Consider the following 25,197-nt stretch of genomic DNA (forward strand, 5'->3'; position numbering starts at 1 on the left):
CACTGTATCACAGCTGATTACCAAAACCCCAGTCGACTAAATAATTTGTATACACTTGTAGTGGAGCCAGCAAAACAATATTCTTCTGGCATATGAATAATAATCCATACTACCAATATGTAGCTTTTTGAAACTACCAATACAGTAAATCCTCTTAGACAAATTCACGACTTGTGACTTTGCGATATCTGCATCAGAAAATACGTAGCAAGCTGCTTTCAAACGATCTCCGCACTCGTCAATGTCATCATTCACAAGAGTTCTCAACAACAGAACCCTCGCAGATATAGAGGAATAATATGTACCATTTTAACAGACTGTTAATAATTTGGATAGAAAAATGTTTATTACATTTGGATTCAAATTTGTTAGTTCTAAAATGGTTACTGCAAGTAAGTTGATTAGATTAGATTAGATTACTTTACAGTATGGAAACAGGCCCTTCGGCCCAACAAGTCCACACTGACCCGCCGAAGCGCAACCCACCCATACCCCTACATTTACCCCTATACCTAACACTACGGGCAATTTAGCATGGCCAATTCACCTGACCTGCACATCTTTGGACTGTGGGAGGAAACCGGAGGACCCGGAGGAAACCCACGCAGACACGGGGAGAACGTGCAAACTCCACACAGTCAGTCGCCTGAGTCGGGAATTGAACCCGGGTCTCTGGCGCTGCGAGGCAGCAGTGCTAACCACTGTGCCACCGTGCCGCCCACATCTAGATGTTTCTCTATTTCGCAAAATACCAAATTCTTGTTTGTGCCATTGACAAGCTTGTGGTTGGATCACAGCAGCAAATGTTTGTTCATCATTAGGAGCCCTATTTCATAGAAATCTAATCAACTCTGTCAGTGACTTGCATAGCTCAGCATTTCTCTGGAGTGGAGAAAACACATTGCAGAACCAGGTATTTATATTTTCACCATGAAAAATTTGCGGTTGGAAGCTACAGATATCATTTTTGTGGTGGTGATGAGCCTGCTTGCAAGCTACTCCAGTAGACAATTTCCATATGTTGCCTGCCAAGACTTTTGATATTTTTCCTCTGTTATCATTCATGTTAGGAATAAACTGGTAGAGAAATCAAAAAGGTGTCTTATAACTCCTAATGCAGTAAAGAACCTACAGGTTTCATATGTTGTGTAGATGTAAACTATTCAACTGAAATTGTTTCATATTGGAGGAGTCTTTAGTCTCAGTTAAGTGCTCAAGTCTATTATTCATCTCTCAATTATTTCAAAATGACTGGTTACTTAAAGGCAATATTCTTAGACAAAATTAAATCTTAATGACTTCTTTTAAAAAACTTCCAATTTAATCAATTGTATTAGTAACAGAGAACTTTAACTTTAGTACCTGCATCAGTGACAATAAAAGGATATTGTATTATAAAAAGAACATGTGTTCTGTTTTTAACATCTTCCTCGAGGCCTTGTTAATCTTGGAGTGAAGCAGAATTTATTAAATCTAAATTGGGAGTTAGAAAAAATCGGAAAGGTTTAGAAGGATGTGGGCCAAGTGCTGACGAGTAGAACTAGATTAGTATAAGATATCTGGTCAGCATGGACAAGTTGGACCAAAGGGTCTATTTCCGTGCTGTACATCTCTATGGGTCTGTGACTTCAACCTTATTCATACTATGGTGCCAATAGGATTTTAATGATGTACTCCACACTTTTGGATTCTGTTCAATTCATTACCAGCTCCTAAGTCAGAATTCTTGGTTGGAGAACTGGCTTGTTGCTCAGGATAGAAAATGCCATGACTCATAAATCCATTAGGGACAAAAGGGTAATTAGGGAGAGATTAGGGCCCCTCCAAGATCAGCAAGGCGGCCTTTGTGTGGAGTCGCAGAAAATGAGGGAGATACTAAATGAGTATTTTGCATCAGTACTTACTGTGGAAAAGGATATGGAAGATATAGAAAATAGCGAAATAGATGGTCACATCTTGCAAAATGTCCGTATTACAGAGGAGGAAGTGCTGGATGTCTTGAAACACATAAAAATGGATAAATCCCCTGGACCTGATCAGGTGTACCTTAGAACTCTGGGAAGCTAGAAAAGTGATTCCTGGGCCTCTTGCTGAGATATTTGTATCATCGATAGTCACAGGTGAGGGGCCGGAAGATTGGAGGTTGGCTAACGTGATGCCACTGTTTAAGAAGGTGGTAAGGACAAGTCAGGAAACTATAGACCAGTGAGCCTGACGTCGGTGGTGGGCAAGTTGTTGGAGGGAATCCTGAGGGACAGGATGTACATGTATTTGGAAAGGCAAGGACTGTTTATGGATAGTCAACATGGTTTTGTGCATGGGGAATCATCTCTCACAAACTTGATTGAGTTTTTTGAGGAAGTAACAAAGAGGATTGATGAGGGCAGAGCAGTGGATGTGATCTATATGGACTTCAGTAAGGCGTTCGACAAGGTTCCCCATGAGAGACTGGTGAGCTAGGTTAGATCTCAAGGAATACAGGGAGAACCAGACATTTGGATAGAGAACTGGCTCAAAGGTAGAAGACAGAGGGTGATGGTGGAGGATTGTTTTTCAATCTGGAGGCCTGTGACCAGCGGAGTGCCACAAAGATTGGTGCTGGGTCCTTTTAACATCTTCCTCGAGGTCTTGTTAATCTTGGAGTGAAGCAGAATCTATTAAATCTAAATTGGGAGTTAGAAAAAATAGGAAAGGGTCCTTTTTGTCATTTACATAAATGATTTGGATGCGAGCATAAAAGGTACAGTTAGTAAGTTTGCAGATGACACCAAAATTGGAGGTGTAGTGGACAGTGAAGAAGGTTACCTCAGAAAACAATAGGATCTTGACCAGATGGGCCAGTGGGCTGAGAAGTGGCAGATGGAGCTTAATTCGGATAAATGCGAGGTGCTGCGTTTTGGGAAAGCAAATCTTAGCAGGACTTGTACACTTAATGGTAAGGTCCTAGGGAGTGTTGCTGAACAAAGAGATCTTGGAGTGCAGGTTCATAGATCCTTGAAAGTGGAGTCGCAGGTAGATAGGATAGTGAAGAAGGCGTTTGGTATGCTTTCCTTTATTGGTCAAAGTATTGAGTACAGGAGTTGGGAGGTCATGTTGCGGCTGTACAGGACATTAGTTAGGCCCCTGTTGGAATGTTGCGTGCAATTCTGGTCTCCTTCCTATCGGAAAGATGTTGTGAAACTTGAAAGGGTTCAGAAAAGATTGACAAGGATGTTGCCAGGGTTGGAGGATTTGAGCTACAGGGAGAGGCTGAACAGGCTGGGGCTGTTGTCCCTGGAGCGCCGGAGGCTGAGGGGTGACCTTATCGAGGTTTATAAAATCATGAGGGGCATGGATAGGGTAAATAGGCAAAGTCTTTTCTCTGGGGTCGGGGAGTCCAGAACTAGAGGGCATAGGTGTAGGATGAGAAGGGAAAGATATAAAAGAGACCTACGGGGCAACCTTTTCACACAGAGGGTGGTGCGTGTATGGAATGAGCTGCCAGAGGAAGTGGTGGAGGCTGGTACAGTAGCAACATTTAAGAGGCATTTAGATGGGTATATGAATAGGAAGGGTTTGGAGGGATGTGGGCCGGGTGCTGGCACGTGGGACTAGTTTGGGTTGGGATATCTGGTCGGCGTGGACGGGTTGGACTGAAGGGTTTGTTTCCATGCTGTACCTCTCTATTACTCTGTTTGATTAAAAGTAATTTATTTGTCATGGCCATCGCATAGCAGAAAGATATTTAGGTGACTTCTTCCAAGTCTGATTTTCTATCACAGGAAGTTCTGGTTCTGTCTTTTTTCATTCATGTATTAATGCCTTAGGGCTATAGATTCCATTGTCTGGTGACAAAAACAGATTATTCTCCTCTACTAACAGATCCAAGCCTATTTGTTTCACAAGGCATTTTGCATACCCATGGATCACTGTGTGAACCCAAATGTTGAAAGACTTGGCACATAGATTTTGTTCTATTAATCCAGAATGAAAAATAGAAAATGTTCAATTATCCAGTCCAACCAATATCTGTGTTTTAGGACAATTTCAGAAAGTGAGTTGAAAGAATGTGAAACTGTCTTTAAAAGTTCATGCAATACCATAATTTGGACCAGTCTGCTGAGGGGCACTTGCTTTTTCTTTCATCAGATTCATGTATGTGTCATTGATATGAAATGGGTACCATCGTCTACAGTCAGTACAGTTTGATCATAATGTTGTTGCTGTGTGAAAACTAGGATAATTACAATATCTTTAAGGATCATCTTGATTTGTTAAGTAGAAGCACATACCTATCGTATGCCTTCTCACCTAAATTTATACGACCCTTCCATAAACATAATTGCAAATATTAGGATTGCCTCATATTTATCTTCAGGAAGGACAGCAAATGTAGAGAAGGCAGCTTGGATCTCTTTGCTTTACAATGATGTTTGTATAAATAAATCTCCTAATTGTGATCAACATTTGATTCTGTACATTGGTTGCAGTTGTGCCCAGTGGAATACGGAACAAGTTGTCTTTGCAATTGAAGAGGAGGTTGGATATCCACAGTAGTTAAAAGAATTGTACAAATGTATTGTTTATTTAAAGTTATATGACTTTATCTTATGCTGAAATGGTGCAAATTGCATTTGCAAAGCCAAATAAATCTAGATACTACATAAAATTAAATTTGAATTTGTTATTAGAGACTTAGAGAAGCAAATTAATTGTGAGCATCTTAGATTATATTAATGGCTCATTAGTACTGATGTGCTCTGTCATCTATATAAGGAGCATGCTGTTAAAGAATGAAAGGAAAGGTAGAATGGATGAAAAAGCTAAATTAAATAAAAACAGAATTCATGTTATTATTCCTGAGAGAAGTGACATTAATTCTAATGATTATCTGTCATGCACAGGAAGATTTTGATTGACAGTTTTAAATTGTTAAAACTAATGAATTCTTACCCAAAAGTCTAAATTTATATTTTCTCTTCTGGAAGATCTATCATTTATGACATTAGTTGTAATGGTTATAATTAGCCAAGTGTTTTCTTCATACCTTCTGATTGATGTGTCACAAAATTATCTTGGGAAGACGTGATGTTGGAAAACAACAAGGTTTTTTTTTGCAAAATGTCACATCAATAAAGAATATTACAGGTACACATCCTCTGCAACATTACTTGAAAATCTGTGAGTAGTACTGTTACAAGGCTCAGCTGTAACAAAGATATGTTGCAGTTACAAAAGTTATGTTCTATGCAGAGTTATTATGTCCCTTCAGACCCTGAATATAGTTCACAAACTTCAAGTATTTATTAGTTCAAAAACACAAGAGCTATCAATGGAATGTAATGGGGCTATTTGCATACTTATGCAGAATTTCTGAAAGCAGATATTTTAAAACCTATCAGGACTCTTATTAATATGAAATATGTTGAGTATTGGTTTTGCTTTTGTTAACGTAACATTGTTTAATTCTTTCTAATGTTTTATAATTATAGTTTTATTGAAAAATGTATTTTTAAATATTACAGCAAATACAAAACAATACAATTCAAAACAATACACAGAGCACCCAAAAAAAATTTAAAAGCCCATACTGCCCTCATGTACAAAGGTATAAATATATATAAAAATATATTTTAAAGAACTCCAACTAAATATTTAACTAAATAAAAACTAGCAACAAATAAATAGTAATAATACACCTCAGCAAAACATTAACTCTCAGATATCAAGAGCATTAATTTTCACATATTCTTACGTTTGCAGTTCCCTCTTCTGGATATTGGACTCTTAAAGCACAATCGTTACAGTTATATAAAAACCCTTGTTAGTGTGGCAGACAAATCTATGTCCAGGTAGTCCAAAAAGGGCCACCATGTCTTATAGAAATTCTCAGTTTTGTAGTGTATCATACTTGTAAGAAAATCCAAGGGGATATGCTCCATAACAATCTTCTGCCAACCCACCAAGCCCAGGGGATTTTCGGACACCCAACCTAACAAGATATTCTTTCTTGCGCAGAAAGTGAGGATGTTGAAAAGTTTTTTCTGATGCGCATCTACAGGGAATACACTTGGCAGGCCAAGAAGAAAATAAATCGGGTGTTTCTCCACCCTTACACCCAAAATCCCTTCCGTTGCATCCGCCACAGTGCTGCAGTATGTTTGAAGCCTACCACAGGACCAGAGACAATGGGTAAGAATACCCGTACCAACTTTACACTTGGGACATGTTGAATAACCCCTGATTTAAATTTTAACAAACGATCCAAAGACAAGTGGACCCTGTGGAAAATCTTCAACTATAAAGTATGGGTCTTATTGCAAACTGATATCTTCCTTGCGTTTTCCCAAATATCTTCTCATGCCTCAAAGGAGACCTCATCGCCTACTTCTGTCTCCCACACCCTGCAAAGTCGATCAAGCTTATCTGAGGGGCCGCCCCCCCCAATTGATGATGTAACATGCTGACAGAAAGTGTCCTCTTAGCACAGATCACACTCTTCTCTGTGTTGGATTTGTAGGGATCAGTCAAAAGTGTAGTCTTTTTTTTTAATAAAGTCCCTAACTTGAAAAAAAGAGGTCCCTGCTAGGATAGCTCATATTTACGCGCTAACTAATCAAAAGACATCATTGTGTCTCCCTCAAATAAATCGCCCATGCAATAAACATCCCTAGCTGCTCAATGTTTGAATCCTGAATCTATCATCCTTGGTTGAAAACACAGTATACCCACTACAGGTGGAAGAAAAGATGTTTTGCCAAAATTGCCTTCCATGCTTTAACAGTATTGATAACGATTGGGTTATGGCAATATTCCTTAACTGTCCTCATTTTGTTTAAAAACAGGAAACTAGTCAGGAGGGATTTTGCCTGAGAGGTTTCGAGCTCTAACCATATTGAAAAAGGGTCCCCACAAACCCAATCACTCATGTAAGATAAAAGTGAGCTTTTTTGATGGTTTTTAATGTCCGGGAGATCCACTACCCAAAGTCTGTTAGGCAATTGTAGTTTATCTGACTTAATACGATGCCAAATAAAAGAGCTAAACCAGCTGTTCAGTTATTTGGTTATGGAAAATCTGGAGTATCCATATAAGGTACAACAAACAGGGGAGAATATTCATCTTAGTAAGAGCTATCTGACCTAACCATGAAACTGGAAGCGCCTCCCATTTTTGAATGTCTTTTTGATTTTGTCAAATAATTGAACAAAATTAGCTTTAAACAACCGATCAAGAACTGGAGTGATGAATATGCCCAAATACATAAACCCCCCCCCATGACCACTTAATGGCAACCGAGACACACCCTCAAGATGTAGCGCCTTCATAAGACCACACATAGGCATAGCCTCTGATTTTGCAAAATTAATCTTTCACCCCGAAAAGGTGCCAAATGAGCTGATGCATTGTATCAGGCGAGGCATTGAAACTACTGGATTTGACAAAGAAAATTAGGACATCGTCCATGTACAACAAAATCTTGTGTAATTTTGACCCCCCACTTTGGAGCCGATATATTGGGATCCCTACGAATGGCCTCCGCCAACAGTTCAGTCACCAGTGTAAAAAGCAATGATGAAAGGGGACAGCCCTGTCAGCTGCCCCTAAAAATGCAAACATTGCTTGATCGTACCTCCTTGGTGATGACCGCAGCGAGAGGGTCACTGTAGAGAACCTTTACCTATCTTATTGAGGCTTCACCCAAGCCAAACTGCGCTCGAGTATAAAAAAGGTACGGCCACTCAACTCTGTCAAATGCCTTCTCTGCATCTATAGAAATCACCCATCCCTGTATTGACTGTTGTTGACATGCTTGAATTACATTAAGCAGCCTCCTAACATTATTGGGGGATCTGCAGTCCTTTATGAAGCCCGGGTCCTCTTTAACAATCGAAGCTTATACAGTTTCCAGCCTTAATGCAGGAGTCTTAGAAAGAATTTTAAAGTCAACATTAAACAGTGAAATGAGCCTGAAAGAAGCACAGTCCTCCGGGACCTTCCCTTTTTAAAGAATAAATGAGATATTGGCCTCTCTCAGATGGCAGGAGACGATCATGACCATACAAGTCATTAAACATGTTGAGCATCAGGCCTGACAATATGCTTAAATTCCATATAGAATTCTCTGGGAAGTTCATCAAATCTGGGCGACTTACAACACTGAAACTGCTTCACAGCCTCGTGTACTTCTTGCTCTGATAAGGGGGCATTGAGAAAAGACTGTTGTTCGGGAGTCACACCAGGGAACTCCAAATCCGTGAAAAAGGACTTCATCTTGGCCCGCCCCTCCTCACAACCCTCAGATTGGTATAATTCAGAGTAAAATCGCTGGAGTGCCGTATTAATCTTTTTAGAATCACATGTTAGTTCCCAGACCCTTTCCTAATCGACATAATGGCTTGAGGGGCACTCCTTTTCCTGGCAAAAGTAAGATTCTTCTTTGTTGTCTGCGTGAGCACACAATTCAATGCAGACCACAGTGCCAAATCCTCTGTAGCTTGGCCAAGAAGGGCCTGTCAAAGTAAGCCTTCTTGGCTACCTTCAACCATGCTTCGAGGAGACATTGCTGCTCGCCCTTCTGCTGCTTCCTATTAGCAAATCACCCGTGTATGTCTTTAACACACTCTAATAACTTAAATGGGAGATTCCTCCTAACCATTATAGCCACTCCCCTCTTCTGGTATTTTAAAAAATGAAAAGTAAACCTAAGCAAAGCCATTCTGCCATAGTTTAAAATGTTCTCTATCATCCAAATGTGTCTCCTGTAATAAAGCAATATCCACCTTTTCCTCTGAGTCTCGAGAGTATCTTTTTCCTCTTAATTGATGAATGACTCCCGTTGATGTTCCAGGTACACCATTTAATCAAGTCATTAGCCATGGCTTTCTGCCGTAACATTTAGATTCCAGAGGAGAAACTCAAATGACAAATCACCAAGTCTTAGTGTCACAAGATCCATCGAACATAAAAACTACATAAACTGAAACCAGTACAGTTAACAAACCTACAAAACTATCAAAGACTATATATAACAAAAAACAAACCAACATATAAAGCGCCAATGGTGCTGAATAGGGAACTCACTCCCTGCCAAAAGGGAGCATCTACACATCCCAAAACACAACTTCCCATCCCGCTGGCAGTACTGCAGCCAGGGCATTTAAATACCTGAACCGGGCATAAACTGCCCCTAAGTAGGCATTTAGCCATCCCAATCATTTTCTCTCCTCCTAGCTAGAGCTGTACCACAAACGCTAGCAGAAAATAAATAACAATATGAACAAAGAAATTTAAAAAAAAACGTAAGTACCCCACCCAACCTTTGGTATAAATTAGAAATTGAAAGTACACATCCCAACAGCTCCCAAGCATAGTTTGAACCTGATTGTTACGAATAAAAAATAAAGGAAAAGAACAACCTGACTGGACTTCCTTTTTTTTAAGGAATAGTGGAGACATACCCAAACAACACTACTTTTTGTACTTACTAAATTGTTCAGATTGAGTTAATGTGAGTTAAATAGGCATTTAAATGTCTATTTAAATCACTGACAACATAGCTAATAAAGAACAATCCTACTGTATAACAAATGTACATTATTTATGTGACAATGCACCATTCATAATATTGAGATGTAATGTGACAAAAATAAAACATGTTACATATGACGGAATTCTTAAATAAAGTTGACATAACTCATTCACTAGAAAGCAGGACCTTGATCCAATCAGTATCCGTTCTGCACAACTAATATAAACATGCCAGTGGGGGACAGTAGTTGGAATTCCCTTAAATGTCTGGAATTTCCTCCCCAAATCACTTTAGCTCCCTCTCTCCAATAAAATGTTGCTTAAAACTTAGCACTTGGGTCAAGTCATTGGGTGTCTGTCCTGACATTTCTTCATTGATTTTTGTCTTACTCAATTGTTGCTCATTGTGACACTAGGTTTCAATACCACTGCTTTATGAACCTCTTGTATTCATATAGCCTCTTTAATGCAATGGAATATCCCAAGGTGCTTTATAGTCATTGGAGTACTCTTAACACACAGTATTGTAATTATATCTTAAATGAAACTTTTTGGGACAAAGTTATTTCCTGTTTTGTTTGAACAGATTTGTACAGTCAGTTTGGCTATAACGCAGTAGTTCTGTTTTCGTGCAATGCCGTGTTATAAGAAAATCATGTAATGGAAGCATAATTTAAACTAATGGGGCTGGAATAGCATTATAACCAATACACGGTTTAAAACTTCATGCTTTAGAAACAATGTCCTCAATTCATCAATTGTGTTAAAGTGAATTTACACTTACGAAACATGCATTATAGCAGAATGATCTGTACAGATAACAGTTTTAGTTACTTAAGTATCAGTAATTTAAATTTCTTTTATCTATAACATAAGTTTGTTTGTGTTTTTAGATTTTGAGCCTGAACAGCACCATTCCTCTTCACAGTCTGACTGGTCATAATGCCTGTGTCCGGAGCTGCAAGTTCACATGGGATAATGATTGTTTGGCTACAGGAGATGACAATGGTGAAATCAGGGTATCTATCATTTGTAATCAAATTTTGAAAAATGTAAAAGTTATATTTCATTTTGGTACTTTGGTAAATTAATCTCCGATGTTCTTGGCCTTCATTGCGAAGTGGCACGGAAACTACATGAGAGAAGAAAAAGATGATACAGTCTGGACACCCCATCCTCCCGGGACACACGGTCTGGTCACCCTATCCTCCCAGAGACTCCCGGTCTGGTCATCCCACCCTCCCACGCTTGCAGTCTGGTCACCCCGCCCTCCCGGACACTCCTGGTCTGGACACCCTGCCCTCCTGGAGATGCCTGGTCTGGTCACCCCACCCTCCCGAGATACTCAGTCTGGTTACCCCACTCTCCCAGGTCACTCGCAGTCTGGTCACCCCGCCCTCCTGGAGACTCCCAGTCTGGTCACCCCGCTTTCCCCAGAGATGCCCAATCTGGTCACTCTGCTCTTCTGGAGACTCCGAGTCTGGTCACCCCACTCTCCCAGAGATGCCCGATCTGGTCCCCCCGTCTTCCCAGAGGTGCCCGATCTGGTCACTCTGCCCTTCTGGAGACTTCCAGTCTGGTCACCCCGCCCTCTTGGAGAGACACCGTCATTGTCCATGGAGCCAACCATTCTGGGCTGAACTTTACCCAAATGTATTATGATAAGACAAAAGAAGCTTCAGATTCAATACAATATAGTTGGAAGTCTATCTTTTTACTTTAAATTCATAAAATATTTGAGACTAATTACCTTTGTGAGCTGTGCGAAATTTCCTCTTTTCTTGACTCCAAAATATAAGTTACTTACACTGACATATCCATGAATTGAATAGGCTTTTCTCCGAGTTCATTGGCAGGAAAGATATACATGTATATAGCTATGTATTTATACCCCTTTGGTATTCAAATGTGCAGTGTTAAAATCCATATATAGCATGCTTACCAACTGCATGTTCACAACCACTAGGGCTATTTTCTTGTTAAGGACTGAGGGTTGACCTGGACTGAGCAGCTGAGTAGGCTAGTGTATTGCTTACCTCACCCTGGAACCCAGGTTCAGGTGTAAAACAAAGGCAATGAATATCTTTTTGTCTTTCTTTGAATAGATCTGGAGGGTGCACGATGGTTCTTTGCTTCATATTTGTTCAGAAGAATCGGAGATCAAAGATTCCAAACATGGGGGTTGGGTTACAGATCTTCACTTCTCCCCTGACAGTAAGACATTGGTCTCAACTGGAGGTTACATAAAGGTAATAGCAAAAAAGGAACAGCTTTTGAAATATAATACCAAAGTAATATTTTAACAATTTTGCAATGCAGTTTTTGAAGTTTTTTTCTTGTTTACTTATTGTAACTTAAACTGGAAGTTTGAGGGTTTGAACAAGCCTACTCCTGCTCCTTTTCTTTTGTAAGCCAAGTAAACATTACTTCATTTTAACAAAGGTGCTACTACTGCCTTGAAGCAGATATTTTATTGCTATTACATAGTCAAATTTTAGCAATGACATGGAGGTGCCAGTGTTGGACTGGGGTGGACAAGGTCAGAAGTCACACAACACCAGTTATAGTCCAACAGGTTTATTTGAAATCACAAGTGACCTTCACCTGATGAAGGAGCAGCGCTCAGAAAACTTGTTATTTCAAATAATCCTGTTGGACTAGAACCAGGTGTCATGTGACTTGTAAAAAGTTTAGCAAGTGTGGGGTTTTGATATCTGGTATCATAGATATAAAACTGCCTTCAGTTATTTACAATTGTTATTCATGATGCAGTGCTACTCATCAAAATGTTTTGAAACTTTTCTTTATAAAAGAGATGCAGCTTGTTAATGATACCTCTGCAGTACAGTGGTAACTTAATGGATGAGTTAATGCCCACCAGCAAACCTAATAATAAAATCCTTGCTCTGCGCTACTCAGTTGTCATCAGCAGACGTCAAATCATGATCATTTTCTCGCTAATTAAGAGATGTAGAAAAAAGTGGAAGCACGATTAGGCCATATGACACTGAGTCTGCTCCATCATTCGTTATGACCATGACTGACCATCCGATTCAGTAGCCTATTCTCACATTTCCCTCATATCCTTTGTTCCCTTTAGGCCAGATATCATATTCAACTTCTTGAAATCATAAAATGATATGGCCTCAATTGCTTTCTATAGTAGCAAATTCCATAGGCTCATCTCTCTGGGTGAAGGACTTTCTCCTCATATTAGTCCTAAATGGTTCACCCTGTATCTTTAGACTGTGATCCCTAGTTCTATCTCCCCAGCCAACAGGAAGATCTTCCTCCATTTACCCTGTCCATTAGTGTTCAAGTTTTATAGTTTTATATAAACCCCCACCCCCCCCCACCCCCTTAAACCCTTAAACAAATATAACCCTAATTAATTCCATCTCTCCTCAGAATCTTTCTGGTGAATCTTCGCTGCACTCCCTCTATGGCAAGACCATCCTTCCTCAGATAATGTCACCAAAACTGTACAAAATATTTTGATATAGTCTCACTGAGGCCTTGTACACTTGCAGCAAAACACCCCTGCTGTGATACCGAATCTAAATTTACTATTTGCCTTCACCTGTGGTGATTGGAATATGAGGACACAGGTCTTGTTGCACATTCCTCTCTCTGTTTATGGCTATTCAACTAATAATCTGCCGTCCTGTTTTTGCTCTCAAAGTGGTTAACCTCACATTTATCCACATTATAATTTATCTACCATGCATTTGCCCACTCACTCAGCTCACCCTCCCACCCAGCTTTGTGTTATCTGCAAATTTAAAGATATATTTAGTTCCCGCATCCAAATCAGTGATACGTATTGTGAAAAGCTAGGGTCCTAGCATTGATCCTTGTTGGACCTGACTAGTTACTGCCTGCCATTTGGAAAAATGCCATTTTATTCCTACTCTTTGCTTCCTGTCTGCCAACCAGTTCTCTATCCATGTTAGTATGGTACTCCCAAACCCATGTGCTTTAGTTTTACATGCTAATCTCTTCTGTGGGATTTGGTCGAAAGCCTTCTGAAAGTCCAAATAAACCACATCAACTGGCCCCCACTCATCAACTCCTCAAAGGATTCCAGTAGATTTGTCAAGCATGATTTCCCTTTCGTAAATCCATGCTAATTCTGAGCCATATGCTCAGCTATTAAATCTTTTGTAATGGGCTCTTGCATTTTCTGCACTATAAACATCAAGCTAACTGGTCTATAATTTCTGGTTTTCTCTCTGTGCACCCCCCCTTAAATAAATAAATTGGTTGCATTAGCTACTCTCCAATCTGTAGGAACTGTTCCAGAATCTATAGAATCTTGAAAGATAACCACCAATGTATCCACTATTTCTAGTGCTACTTCCTTAGGTGCTCTTGGAACTTCATTTCATGATTCCTGGAATTAATGATTTCTTTGTTTCTTCTTGGAAAAGGTCCTGTCTGAAAAGACCAACATTTAGTTCCCATCCATAATTTTTCTTGAATAACTTAATGATTCACATGAATGCAATGTACTGAAAAGCCCTGATGAATCATGTGTACAATCTCACGGTCCAAAGTGAACAGTAACAATTCCAAGTGCTGGCTCTTTAAGAGAGTATCAGAAAAGAAATCAGCTTCTCTTTAGATTTGTTTTTCTTGGTAAGCATATGTAATGTTACACTAATTCATGAGATGGTAAATGCACTGGACAGGTCTCAGGAAAGTCATAAGAAGCAGGAAGTAGAAAACAATTTAAAGTTTGAGATGACACCAAGTTGCATCTCTAGAAGAAGTCATTTGAAACATAAGGTTTCTGTGCGCTTTGCTTAGTGGGTAGATATCTCTGACATACAATATGGTGCCTTCAACAAAGTTATCCCTTTTGTAACAAAGTGATTGATTGACTGAACTGATTTGTTCCACAATGATTTATAACCTGAATCCAGAAACACTGCACAATATGATATGCATTATAACTATCAGGGAAAAATACCTTGCTTAAATGGAGGCAATCACATTAATGATACTAAAATTACTGTTGTTCTTTTTTCAGAAATAACATAGCACTGGATTTGATGCCAGTCCCATTCTCAAAACCCTGTCATGTAGCTGATTCTAGACTGCCAGGGACTCAACATAATGGATTTCTTACAGTCCCACTCCTGTTCACTGCATCTTTTGGCACTGCTATGATACGAGTAGCTGCTGGCTGATCACATTGGCTGACAACTGAGTGGGACTTCTCCAAGTAAGAGGAGGAAGTCCCATCTCCAGTCATTGAACTCTTCTTGAAGTATTAAATGGCTAAGAGCAGTGGTACATTTTCCACCAACTGTTCAGTTAGTGGAAAGTGTACCTGCCATCCTAAACTCCTGGTCCATGTTCGCTGCTGTTCCAGTTGACCTCAGTAACCCATATACAAGGAGCAACCTGACATTGGTTCTTGTTCCTGACGCCTATCATGGAAGGACATGTAATTGGGGGTCAGGCAAGCAACAATAGGATGGAATTTGTCTGTTGCTCCACCTTTGATAGAATTGCCAGATACTACATACTGCTGAGACTCACATCTGATTCATCATGCATCAAAGGATTGCATACCACAAAGGTATGGTGGAGAACATAGGCAGACAAGGATTCATTTGTCTGGTTTAGGACAAAAGTCCATACCAAGAGAATCAATAATTAGTGACTTGCATGAGAATTAAATATGGTTATTTTACATGACAGGAGTTCAGTTGTGCTAAATTGGAATGGTCACCTTCCAAGTCCAGCATGATGGCATTGTTCAGCAGAATTCCATTCTCCAGGATGTGTTTATTTGAAAATAGTTGTCAATTTAATTGGTAAAAACAAAATTTCAGCACAATCTCCTTGGGCAGGGAAACCCAATAAGTCATTTGTTATATTAGCAGAAGCAAAGGTCAATCTTGTATGTATCCTTGCATCCAAGGATTATTCATTAATGTCAGTGTAAGTTAATTTGAAAGTAAGGTAATTTTTCTTACCTTATTGAAAGTTCCAAATCCTCATGGAGAGCTTTATAACAATAATTCATCTTTTGTCACTTAGAGAACGGTTTGTGAGAATATTTCAGTTCCACAATGAAAATGCTTTGGGCCATTCTGTTTATAATTACCAAAAGGTGCCATTTTGTAACAGAGTGACTGACTTGACTGATTTGTTCCATAATGATTTATAACCTGGATTCAGAAACGCTGCACAATATTACGTCCATTATAACTATCAAGGAAAGATACTTAATTGTTCTTTGTGTAAATGGGGACAATCATATTAATGATTCTAAAATTACTGTTGTGCTTTTTCAGAAATATGAGTCTTCCGAATCATAAAACTGATGATATTCAACTGAATTTTGAAAGCTTCAAATGTCATTGATCAAATGCTTGTATCTTAATGTCATAGATGATGTTTGTTCTATGTGCGAGTGCTCCCAAGAGTTAGTGCAACCTTTAAATTCAGGAATACTTCACCAAGGTAGCAACTATAAAATTATAATTCATATTCTTACAGCACATGTATACTGACATTTTAATCCATCGCTTGAATGATCTATCACTCAGCTAGGCAGTGAAAATACCATTCTAGTTACAACTGATTGCTTTACGTTGGCTCAGAACATTGCAACATTCGAAAAGAAAGCCCTTGTAGACTTGTAGCTGTCTTTCTCATAGCACAAGTGCCTCTAAGATTGTAGTATCATACCTTGAGATCTGTAAAAGAGTCACAAACAAAATTGGTAATATAAAGATAAAATGCTGGTAATACTCAGCTGACCAGACAGCATCTGCCAAGAGAGAAACGGAATTAACATTTCAGGTAAACAATCTTTCATCAGAATTTATCTAAAGATTAGAAAACGAAAGTCTACCATGCTTTGAAAAATTGGAGAGACAAAATGGCTGGCAGTGCAGGGTCAAATGGAATGGTCATGGGACAAGTAAAGAAATAAAAGCTGTGTGGAGGGGGCAGTGTGAGTGGCAGGCCAGCTGCTGTCTGACTGCAAAAGTAAAGCGAAGAAAACCTATGCAAGATGGTATTTAGTTTTGTTTCCAAATATTACATTTTATAACAACTTTAACAATGCACAAGGTAATGATTGGGTGTTGTGTCGGCAAGGATGCAGAGGAGGAAACCATAAAGAAAGGTTTTGCGTACTTAACAAGGCAAAAAGGTTTGGGGAAGGAATTAAGACACCTGTAGCTATGTCTGCTCAAGTTCAGGCATTTATGGCTAAAGGAGTAAAGTATGAAAATAGGGAAGTTTTGCAGCAATTGTACAATGCTTTAGTGAGACCATACCTGGTGTAACGTGTACAATTTTGCTCTCCTTACTTAAGGAGGGAGGTAGTTGCATTGAAGGCAATTCAGAGGAGCTTAACTAGATTGATTCCAGAGATGAGGTGTTTATCTTATTATGAGAGAAGTGCAGTTTAGGTCTATATGCTCTGGAATTTAGACAAATGAGAGGCGATCTAATTGCGTATATAAGATGCTAAAGTGGATTTCCATCATAGGTAAAGCGAGGATGTTTCCTCATGTGGGGCAATCAAGAATGAGAAGTCATGCTTTTAGGGTAAGGAGTAGCAGATTTAAAACTCTGGAGTGCAGTGGACGCTGGGATATTGAGTAAATTTAAGGATTAAGGCAAATTTTTAGTTAGTAATGTGTTGAAGGGTGATGAGGAGTGGGCAGGTAGGAAGGTAGACTTGAAGCCGCAATGGGATCAGCCATGATCAAATTAAATGGTGAAACAAGCTTGAGGGGCTGAAATGCCTACTTTTGCTCCTAGTTTTTATGTTTTTATATCTGCCACATTAATTTAACTATCCATCCACTAGATGTGGCTCAGTGGTTTAGCACTGCTGCCTCACAGCAACAGGGTCCCAGGTTCAGTTCCTACCTTGGGCTACTGTCTGTGTAGAGTTTGTACATTCTATACGTGTCTGCGTGGGTTTCCTCCGGGTGCTCCGGTTTCCTCCCACAGTCCAGAGATGTGCATGGCAATGAATTGGCCATGCTAAAATTGCCCATAGTGTTAGGTGCATTAGTCAGAGGGAAATGGGTCTGGGTGGGTTACTCTTCGGAGGGTCATTGTAGACTTGTTGGGCCGAAGGGCCTGTTTCCACACTGTAGGGAATCTAATCTGTCTGGACAACATCAACTGCATCATGCCTCATTCTTCTCTGACAAAGCTACCCATCATTCCAGAATCATCATGAAGATTCAAAATGTCCCCTGGCTTTCTTTTTTGCACCATCAATAGCTGCTTCTATTTTTGCTTCCAACAATAAATTTAAGAGCTCTTGTACTACTTAGCCATTACAATTGAGATTATCCTTGCAGTTGCTTCAGCTGCGTTCTTCCCTTCCCCTTTCTCATCAAGTCAAACTACACTTAAGGACACCTTGCCTTAGCTCTGTCTAGTTTCCTTCCATCTCTCCTCTCTAACCCAATACTTATTACCTTGATACCATTCCCACTAGATACCTACTCACCTAAAATGACCCCATGTTATCATCACTCTCTCTCCGCACCGCCATCAGAAATCCCCATGTCCCTGAAAACTAGTGTGTAACTTCCAGCATTCCTTTCCTCTCAACTTGTCCTCACCTAGATTTGTGGTCTTTCTTTCTCCTCACTTCTGTTTCCTTCAAACTAGCTTTCTGACCTGCAGTTGAATTTAAATAACTATTATAATAACTAAAGTAATCATTTCCCCAAAGTTCTCAATCTCAGAGGTATAAGAAATTCTCCTTCTCAAATCCTTTATCCAGTGAGGTGGACTTGGTTTTATCTTTCTCATCTGATCCCAACAAAAGCATCTGAAGTACTGGCTTTTCTATCCAACCCCACTCTGTTCCATCTGGAATCCCCAAAGATCTCTCTTTTGAATCCCACCTTTTTTCACCTGTATGATTTTGCATCACAATTTTATCTGCAAACCTAGAATCAGATTTCACACGTAAGCTCACAACACCCAATTCTACCCGTGCACCACCAGTCTCAACCTTATTGTCTCTGAATTATTGTCAGACTGCTTGTCCAACATTCCATGTTGAATGAGACACATTATCCCCCATTAAAAAGTAAAAAGGTTGAATCCATTGCATTTGCCTCAGTACAAAATGTTCTCATTTCAAAAATCAAAACACCTGTCAGGAAACCTGCTCATCCATCTGCTGCTGAAATCCCATCCATATCTGACATCAAGTACCTGCATCTTTCTCTAATACTAACCACTTTGCCACACAGTTCATTATTCTTTTGCTTTTGGCTTCTTTAATTTATCCTCACCTTTTGCCCTACCAGCTGACATTTCTTTCTTACCTTTGCTGCCTCACCGCATCCTTCAAAGCCCTCCTCTTTGACTACACTACTGGTCGCCTTCACCCATATGTCTGCCTTTAGTAACCTTTCTTAAGCCTCTGCGAGGCACTTCAGGAATTTTTCTTTTTACTGTGTTCAGTGGCACCAAACATTTGGTTTCCTTATGCCTGGAAGAAACTGTAATCCAACTGTACTACATTGTTTGCATCCTTTATTTTCCAGGAAGAATTGAGTTTTATGTCAGTTGAGAAAAAAGCCTGAATCACAACATGCTATTGTAAAACATGGCCCTTTAGTATAATTAATTCTGTTTGTAGATGGGATATTGTTAATAGACTATTCTTGTCCATTAATCACCTAATTAGTTTTAGAATAAATGCTTCACATTGAGGCAGCCGTCTTTGTAATGGTCTCAAGCACTCCTGTAGAGTTCATGCTATTTATGCACATTACTTATGTCCTGTTACGATTTTAATTAAGCCTTTGCTGGAGTCATGCCTAAGAATTATCCTAACAGTGTTATCATGCTAATAGTGTGGTCTGGACAAATACTGCGTAGTTACTGTTACTATGGTAACTCTGTGAAAACTCTGATGAGCAGAAAATATTTGCATATCGGTTTTATCAAGGGAACAGCAGACTGCTTGCATCTTGTCGATATTCTGGGTGTAGGCATTGAGATTGAATCCTTAGGTACATATCCACATATTGTTGCACTTATTTTTGGGAAAAAAATGAAACAGTCTTACTTTTTGAACATAAATTTCACACCAGTCACATTCCTAACAATTCAAGTGATCGTATTTCATCACTTGTGGGAATCCACTAAAATCTGCTCCCTATGTTCAATCACATTTGAGTACTTGCAGTTTCCAGTTTCACTTCAATTGTGAGCAGGAATCTAAGCTGATTAGTATCTTAATCAGTCAAGGAGCTTGCTGACCAATTCTGTTCTCCTTGTAGCCAACACAGAAGCAAGAATTGGCCATTCAGCCCAAGAGCTTGTCCATTATTCAGTTAGATCATCATCTATACCTCACATCACTACTCTAATTCATGTGATATCCTTACTCAATAAAAGTCTTTTCATTTCAGTGTTAAAAAATGTAATTGCTCCACCATCTCAGCATCTTGAAGTACAATTCCAATTTTCCTTTTGTATGGGAAAGTCTTCCTGATTTCATTCCTGAATAATTGTGCCCCTCGTTCTGAATTTCTCCACCAGGGCAAAGGATCTCTGTGATGAATCCCTTCTATCAATTGACACAACATGTAAGGGATTTGAAAAATGAAAATTTTAAGAATGGATTCTTAATCCTTTCCATTCTTAATCTAGCCAAAGACACAGGGGGTTTGCACATTAATTGTTAAGTTTCATAGTCACTGCTTAGAGGCAAGAGCTTGCAGGCAATGATGGGAGAGAATTACTGACTGTGTTCAAGCTTGAGTTCCTTGGCTACAGAGAGATATAGAGACAAACCTCGCCTACATCAATCTGGAATACCTTCTGCTATATCATTCACAAACACAGCCCATGACCCAATCAGAGTTATCAACAACCCGATGACCTTTAGCACACTGACACTGACAGTCTCTGAAACAATCCTCGCCTTGGGGGAAAGTAAAACTCTATTATATTAAAACTATAATAGCAAAGCAACGGTTAAACTCAAACAGAAAAAAGTTAATATATTGTCACTAATGTTGGTCTGTGGCCAAAGTAGCTTTTGGCACTGCAGTGTCTTCCTGAATCAGAATGATTTCAGCTGAATTATTCTTAACTGATGACATCAGTGATAGGTTGTGGATTCACCTGCCAGAGCCCTTCTACTTTCAGTGAAAAGGTCTTTCAGTGTGGTTTCAACCTTGATTCTGAGAGCGTTTTGGAAAAGAGGAAGAATGGGAGTAAAGGCTGTTGCTGTGGGAAAGGTACCTCTAACTGTGTTGAAAACCAATAACTTTTGTTACACCCATGTGAATTGGGAAATGTGACCCCTCAAATATTTTAGATATGACATCTTCATAACAGCATACATATTATATTCCACGATTTGTGCTTCAGTAAACTCAGGAAACAAAAGCATATGACTGTTAAGAGATTCTAAGACCAAGATAATTCTGGTATTAGCTTTCTTGTAAAAGTAAGAAAGCAAGTTCTGGGAGTGAATATATCATTTCTGAAATATTAATTCAAAATATTATTGAGTGGACATAAATCTATATCTTTGATTTGTTGGAAACAGCACTTTGCAGTAGGAAATATGTTGCATTTGCAAAGGAACGACTTGCTCATCTCAAGTCAGGGTCTGTAATACTTCAAGAGGTCACAATTACATGTTTTCATTCTCGGGCATTGCATTTGTTTTGTGAAAGCAAACAAATGGTTTTAAATCCTTGAAAGAATAACTTGTAATTTGGAATGACAGTATACACGCAACATTTTCTTTAATGTATTGACTGTTAAATCTTCTCATTCACAAAGTTTATTCCTATTCTCAGCAGTAGAATATTTTAATGTACTTTTTTAGATTAAGTCTTAATTTTAAGTTTATATTTTTATAACTTTGTGTTTTAAGTTCTTTCTAGTTGATGGTACACCAGAGAATGCTCTGGCAGTCATGGACAAGCTGCATGCATTTATTGTTCATACTGTGCTCAGCATATTTTATTTGTACATTTGTCAAATCAAATGGACATTATTAATTTTTCTCAACTTAGAGCTTTATTAAGTTTTCTATAAGGCAGAGACAGTTTTAGATACTGCATTGATTTGTGCTTTGAGGTGTTAGGATTTGCATTATCCAAGGTATCCAGATCCTTATGGTTCAAGCTTGCCTCATCAAATATCAGCAGTGCAAAGAAAGCCAGTACAAATGCAGCATCATCAGTTATCCTGATGCAACTTCCCACACCCCTAGTCTTTTCAAGAATCATTCATCTTCATAAATAAGGTTTTTTGACCTTTTGAGAACTGTCAGCTGCAGATGTGAAAATGACACCGTGAGAAGAGAAACACATGCAGTTTTCAGGGACTGAATCAATCCTCAAGGCACAGGGCTGGATCAGGAATGGTTTCAGTCAATGTAAGCAAATGATAGTTCAACGAGCAGGTGCATAATAATGAAAGATGGTTTGGCACTGGGGAACTTGACAATTAATGCTGAACATAAATTATTTAGAAATGGGACAAAAATAAACAGATTAGGTCATAAGACAGTAATCTGAAAGAAGAAGGTCACTAAACACAGAGGGAACTGAGCAGATGCGAGTTAATTTAGCTGACCAGTCACGATGTAATTTAATATGGACAATGAAATTGAACAGAGGAAATACCAATGGAAAAATGAAATGAATGGTATTAGTGTACAGAATTCAGTTTAGGAGAGGGTTCTGCCAGTATCAGTTGTGAACATGTTGAAATCACTAGTGTGCTATAGTTGTATCAAAGCTCTGAAAGGCAACGTTAATTCATTATTAGAGTTGAAGTTTTGAGGAGTGTTTGAGTATTATGCTTCAAAGCAAAATACATAAACACAGGTTTGGACATAAAAACCTCATCCATGCATTTTAATGAAGATCTGAAAGGTGTAACTAACCCTTTATCCAAATCTGGAAGCTGAAAATACAGGTTCAGTTTTTGTAGATAGAAATAGGTGCAAGATAAGCAATATCTGAAACAAGAACAATCCCACAAGTACTTTCAGAGAGCTGGAACTGAGCTAAAGATGTAGAATTTGCTTTGACTGTTTTGTCTGTGCTGATTTATTGTCACTCATAAAAGCAGCCTGATGATTTGTTTCACTAAAGTATTTTAGATTGCCTTTCATGACGGACTTATTGTTACATCCTTGAATTCTGCTATCATATTTAAATATTGGATCAGATTTGCATGCTCCTGGATATGAACATGGTAATACAGGAGTGACTGTTAATGCTGTACTCAAGAGGATAGTTAAGGCAGATGTAAGCTCATCACAATTGGTCTTAAGCCAGCTTTATTTTCATTCTTTGCCTGGCAGTCCTCTCCAGCAATTCTGTATTAACTCAATTCGCAAAAGGTGATAAATTTTCCACTTACCAGTACTAATGCTTTACGACTGCATGAATGTAGCATTGGCTTCATCTTTCCTTTCCAATTGGTATGTCCCTGCCATATGAGACTGTATGTTAAGAGTAGAAATTGGCCATGGAAATTCAAAACCTGTTCGAGTCTCTCTTTATCCCTAGATGCATGTTAAAAAGAGGTTAAATGCTCTAACCAGCACTTAACCATTCCAATTCTTGTCAGACCTAGTAGGGATAGAAATGAGTACCTTACAAATACACTCTGCAGTTTATTTGTTTTCCTGTTAGTTAAACACAGGTGTTGTGGTGTATAACTGGACTATTGCCTGCCAGTCCTAAAATATGCTAGTCATTTAGGTTAGCAAGTGGGGTTAGGGCGCATGATCAGCTTAAACAGTGATGTAGCTGCGTTTTGGAAATTGTAATCTGCTAACTAATTTAATTGCTTTATTTTAGGGGAAGCTAATCCAACTGTGACTGCAGGTAGAATTTAAATTCAGTTAATAAATCTGGAAAGTAAAGGCTAAAGATCAGGAAATTGCCATTGGTTTCTGTAAGTACCAATCTGGTTCATGAGTGAAGGAAGTCTGCCATCCTTACCCATTCAGGCCTACATATGGCTACAGATCGACAGCAATGCACTTGACTCTTAGGATAATTCAAAACAAATGTCTAATAACTGTGCAAGTAGTTTTAATAACTTTTCTGTGAAGTTTACAGTGTTTTGACTTTACTGATATTAGCCATATGTTCAATACTAAATTCTCATCTTAGTAGCAAAGAAACACAACTGAAATAATTTTCAAGAAATATGTTACATGCATTCATGACTTCCCCTTCAAACAGAGCAATCCTGTCTCTCTTTTACATATCTGAAAATGTGTTGCTGGAAAAGCGCAGCAGGTCAGGCAGCATCCAAGGAGCAGGAGAATCAACGTTTCGGGCATGAACCCTGAAGAAGGGCTCATGTCCGAAATGTTGATTCTCCTGCTCCTTGGATGCTGCCTGACCTGCTGTGCTTTTCCAGCAGCACATTTTCATCTCTGATCTCCAGCATCTGCAGTCCTCACTTTCTCTTTTACATATGGTGGTTTTGAAATTGTTAGTATTGAGAAGGAGACTGCTTTTTTCATTATGTTTTAAAATGAAATGCAGGAAACTGTCAGACTATAGAATGAAAAGGTTTATAAGGTTCTGAGTACTAACAGAATTGTTTGACCAGAAGTGTTTGGTTAGAACCACAAAGGGCTTATTCAAAGCTTAGAAATTCTAAGTTCAATTGTGTGAATACTCAAGGAAGAAGCTATCAAAACCTCCAGACGAGTGATGCAATTGAAAGCAACAGTTAAGTCAAACATGCAGATATGGTAGAGAAGGAAATTATTTCTAGTGTTTGAGTACTATAAAGGTAGGCTGTTGGGATAAATGGAGGATTGTATTTTTACTGTTTGAAAATTTTTCAAATTGTAATATCTGTGATTAGTTTGATTTATTCAATTTTATTTTTTCTTTTGCAAAGTAAATTCCAGTTTTATTGTTAAAACTAGATCTACAGCATTGTGTGCTTGTTTAAACCTTGTTTAATTAAAAGAAAGCAAAATATGATCTGTCAAGGTGGATTTCATTCTGGTGCAGAAATAACATCAGCTGACACCTTAACAGAAGTCACAGCTAATTGTGTTTCCTGCCAGCCAGACTACTGCGACCACTAGGACTCATAACAGCACACAAACCAATAGCCACTCTCAGACAACAACTCACCAGAACGAAGGACCCGATACCCAGCATGAGCAAAACCAATGTAGTGTACAAAATCCCATGCAAGAACTGCACAAAACACTACATAGGACAAACAGGAAGACAGCTAATGATCTGCATCCATGAACACCAACTAGCCACGAAACGACACGACCAGCTATCCTTAGTAGCCACACACTCAGATGACAAGCAACATGAATTCGACTGGGACAACACTACTATTATAGGACAAGCCAAACAGAGAACAGCCAGGGAATTCCTAGAGGCATGGCACTCATCCACAGATTCAATCAATAAGCACATCAACCTGGACCCAATATACCGACCACTGCAGCAGACAGCTGGAACTGACAACCAGAAGCGGCAGATTCAAACCACTACAAATGCCGGAGGAAACATCACAGAAGCGCTTCTTAGGAGGCTCCCAAACACTGAGGATGTCACCTAGACCGGGGACGAAACGTCTGCAACACAAATTCCCAGCTCGGCGAACAGAACCACAACAACGAGCACCCGAGCTACAAATCTCACAAAC

The 25,197-nt window shown here is 39.1% G+C and overlaps 1 protein-coding gene and 1 long non-coding RNA gene across 5 annotated transcripts in view; one reads left to right on the plus strand and one right to left on the minus strand.

The window, feature by feature from the left end:
* The window catches only part of apaf1 (apoptotic peptidase activating factor 1), a 185,178-nt gene that overhangs the window by 133,762 nt on the left and 26,219 nt on the right, over positions 1 to 25,197 (plus strand). For 3 of the 4 annotated variants that reach the window (XM_043713622.1, XM_043713624.1, XM_043713623.1), the window contains 2 exons: positions 10,404 to 10,529; positions 11,616 to 11,759. In XM_043713622.1, the coding sequence (XP_043569557.1) occupies positions 10,404 to 10,529; positions 11,616 to 11,759 (270 nt within the window). Of the gene's footprint in view, positions 1 to 6,040; positions 6,191 to 10,403; positions 10,530 to 11,615; positions 11,760 to 25,197 lie in introns of those variants that run through there. The other variant, XM_043713625.1, reaches the window with a different exon arrangement.
* LOC122561667 overlaps positions 16,016 to 25,197 on the minus strand; it is a 105,212-nt gene continuing 96,030 nt past the window's right edge. The window contains exons 2-3 of the long non-coding RNA XR_006315082.1: positions 22,918 to 22,986; positions 16,016 to 16,223 (exon numbers count right to left, since the gene is read on the minus strand). This is a non-coding gene — a long non-coding RNA (uncharacterized LOC122561667). The remainder of the gene's footprint in view (positions 16,224 to 22,917; positions 22,987 to 25,197) is intronic.

This window comes from Chiloscyllium plagiosum, chromosome 23 (genome assembly GCF_004010195.1).
Source record: "Chiloscyllium plagiosum isolate BGI_BamShark_2017 chromosome 23, ASM401019v2, whole genome shotgun sequence".
In the NCBI taxonomy this organism is placed as follows: domain Eukaryota; kingdom Metazoa; phylum Chordata; class Chondrichthyes; order Orectolobiformes; family Hemiscylliidae; genus Chiloscyllium; species Chiloscyllium plagiosum.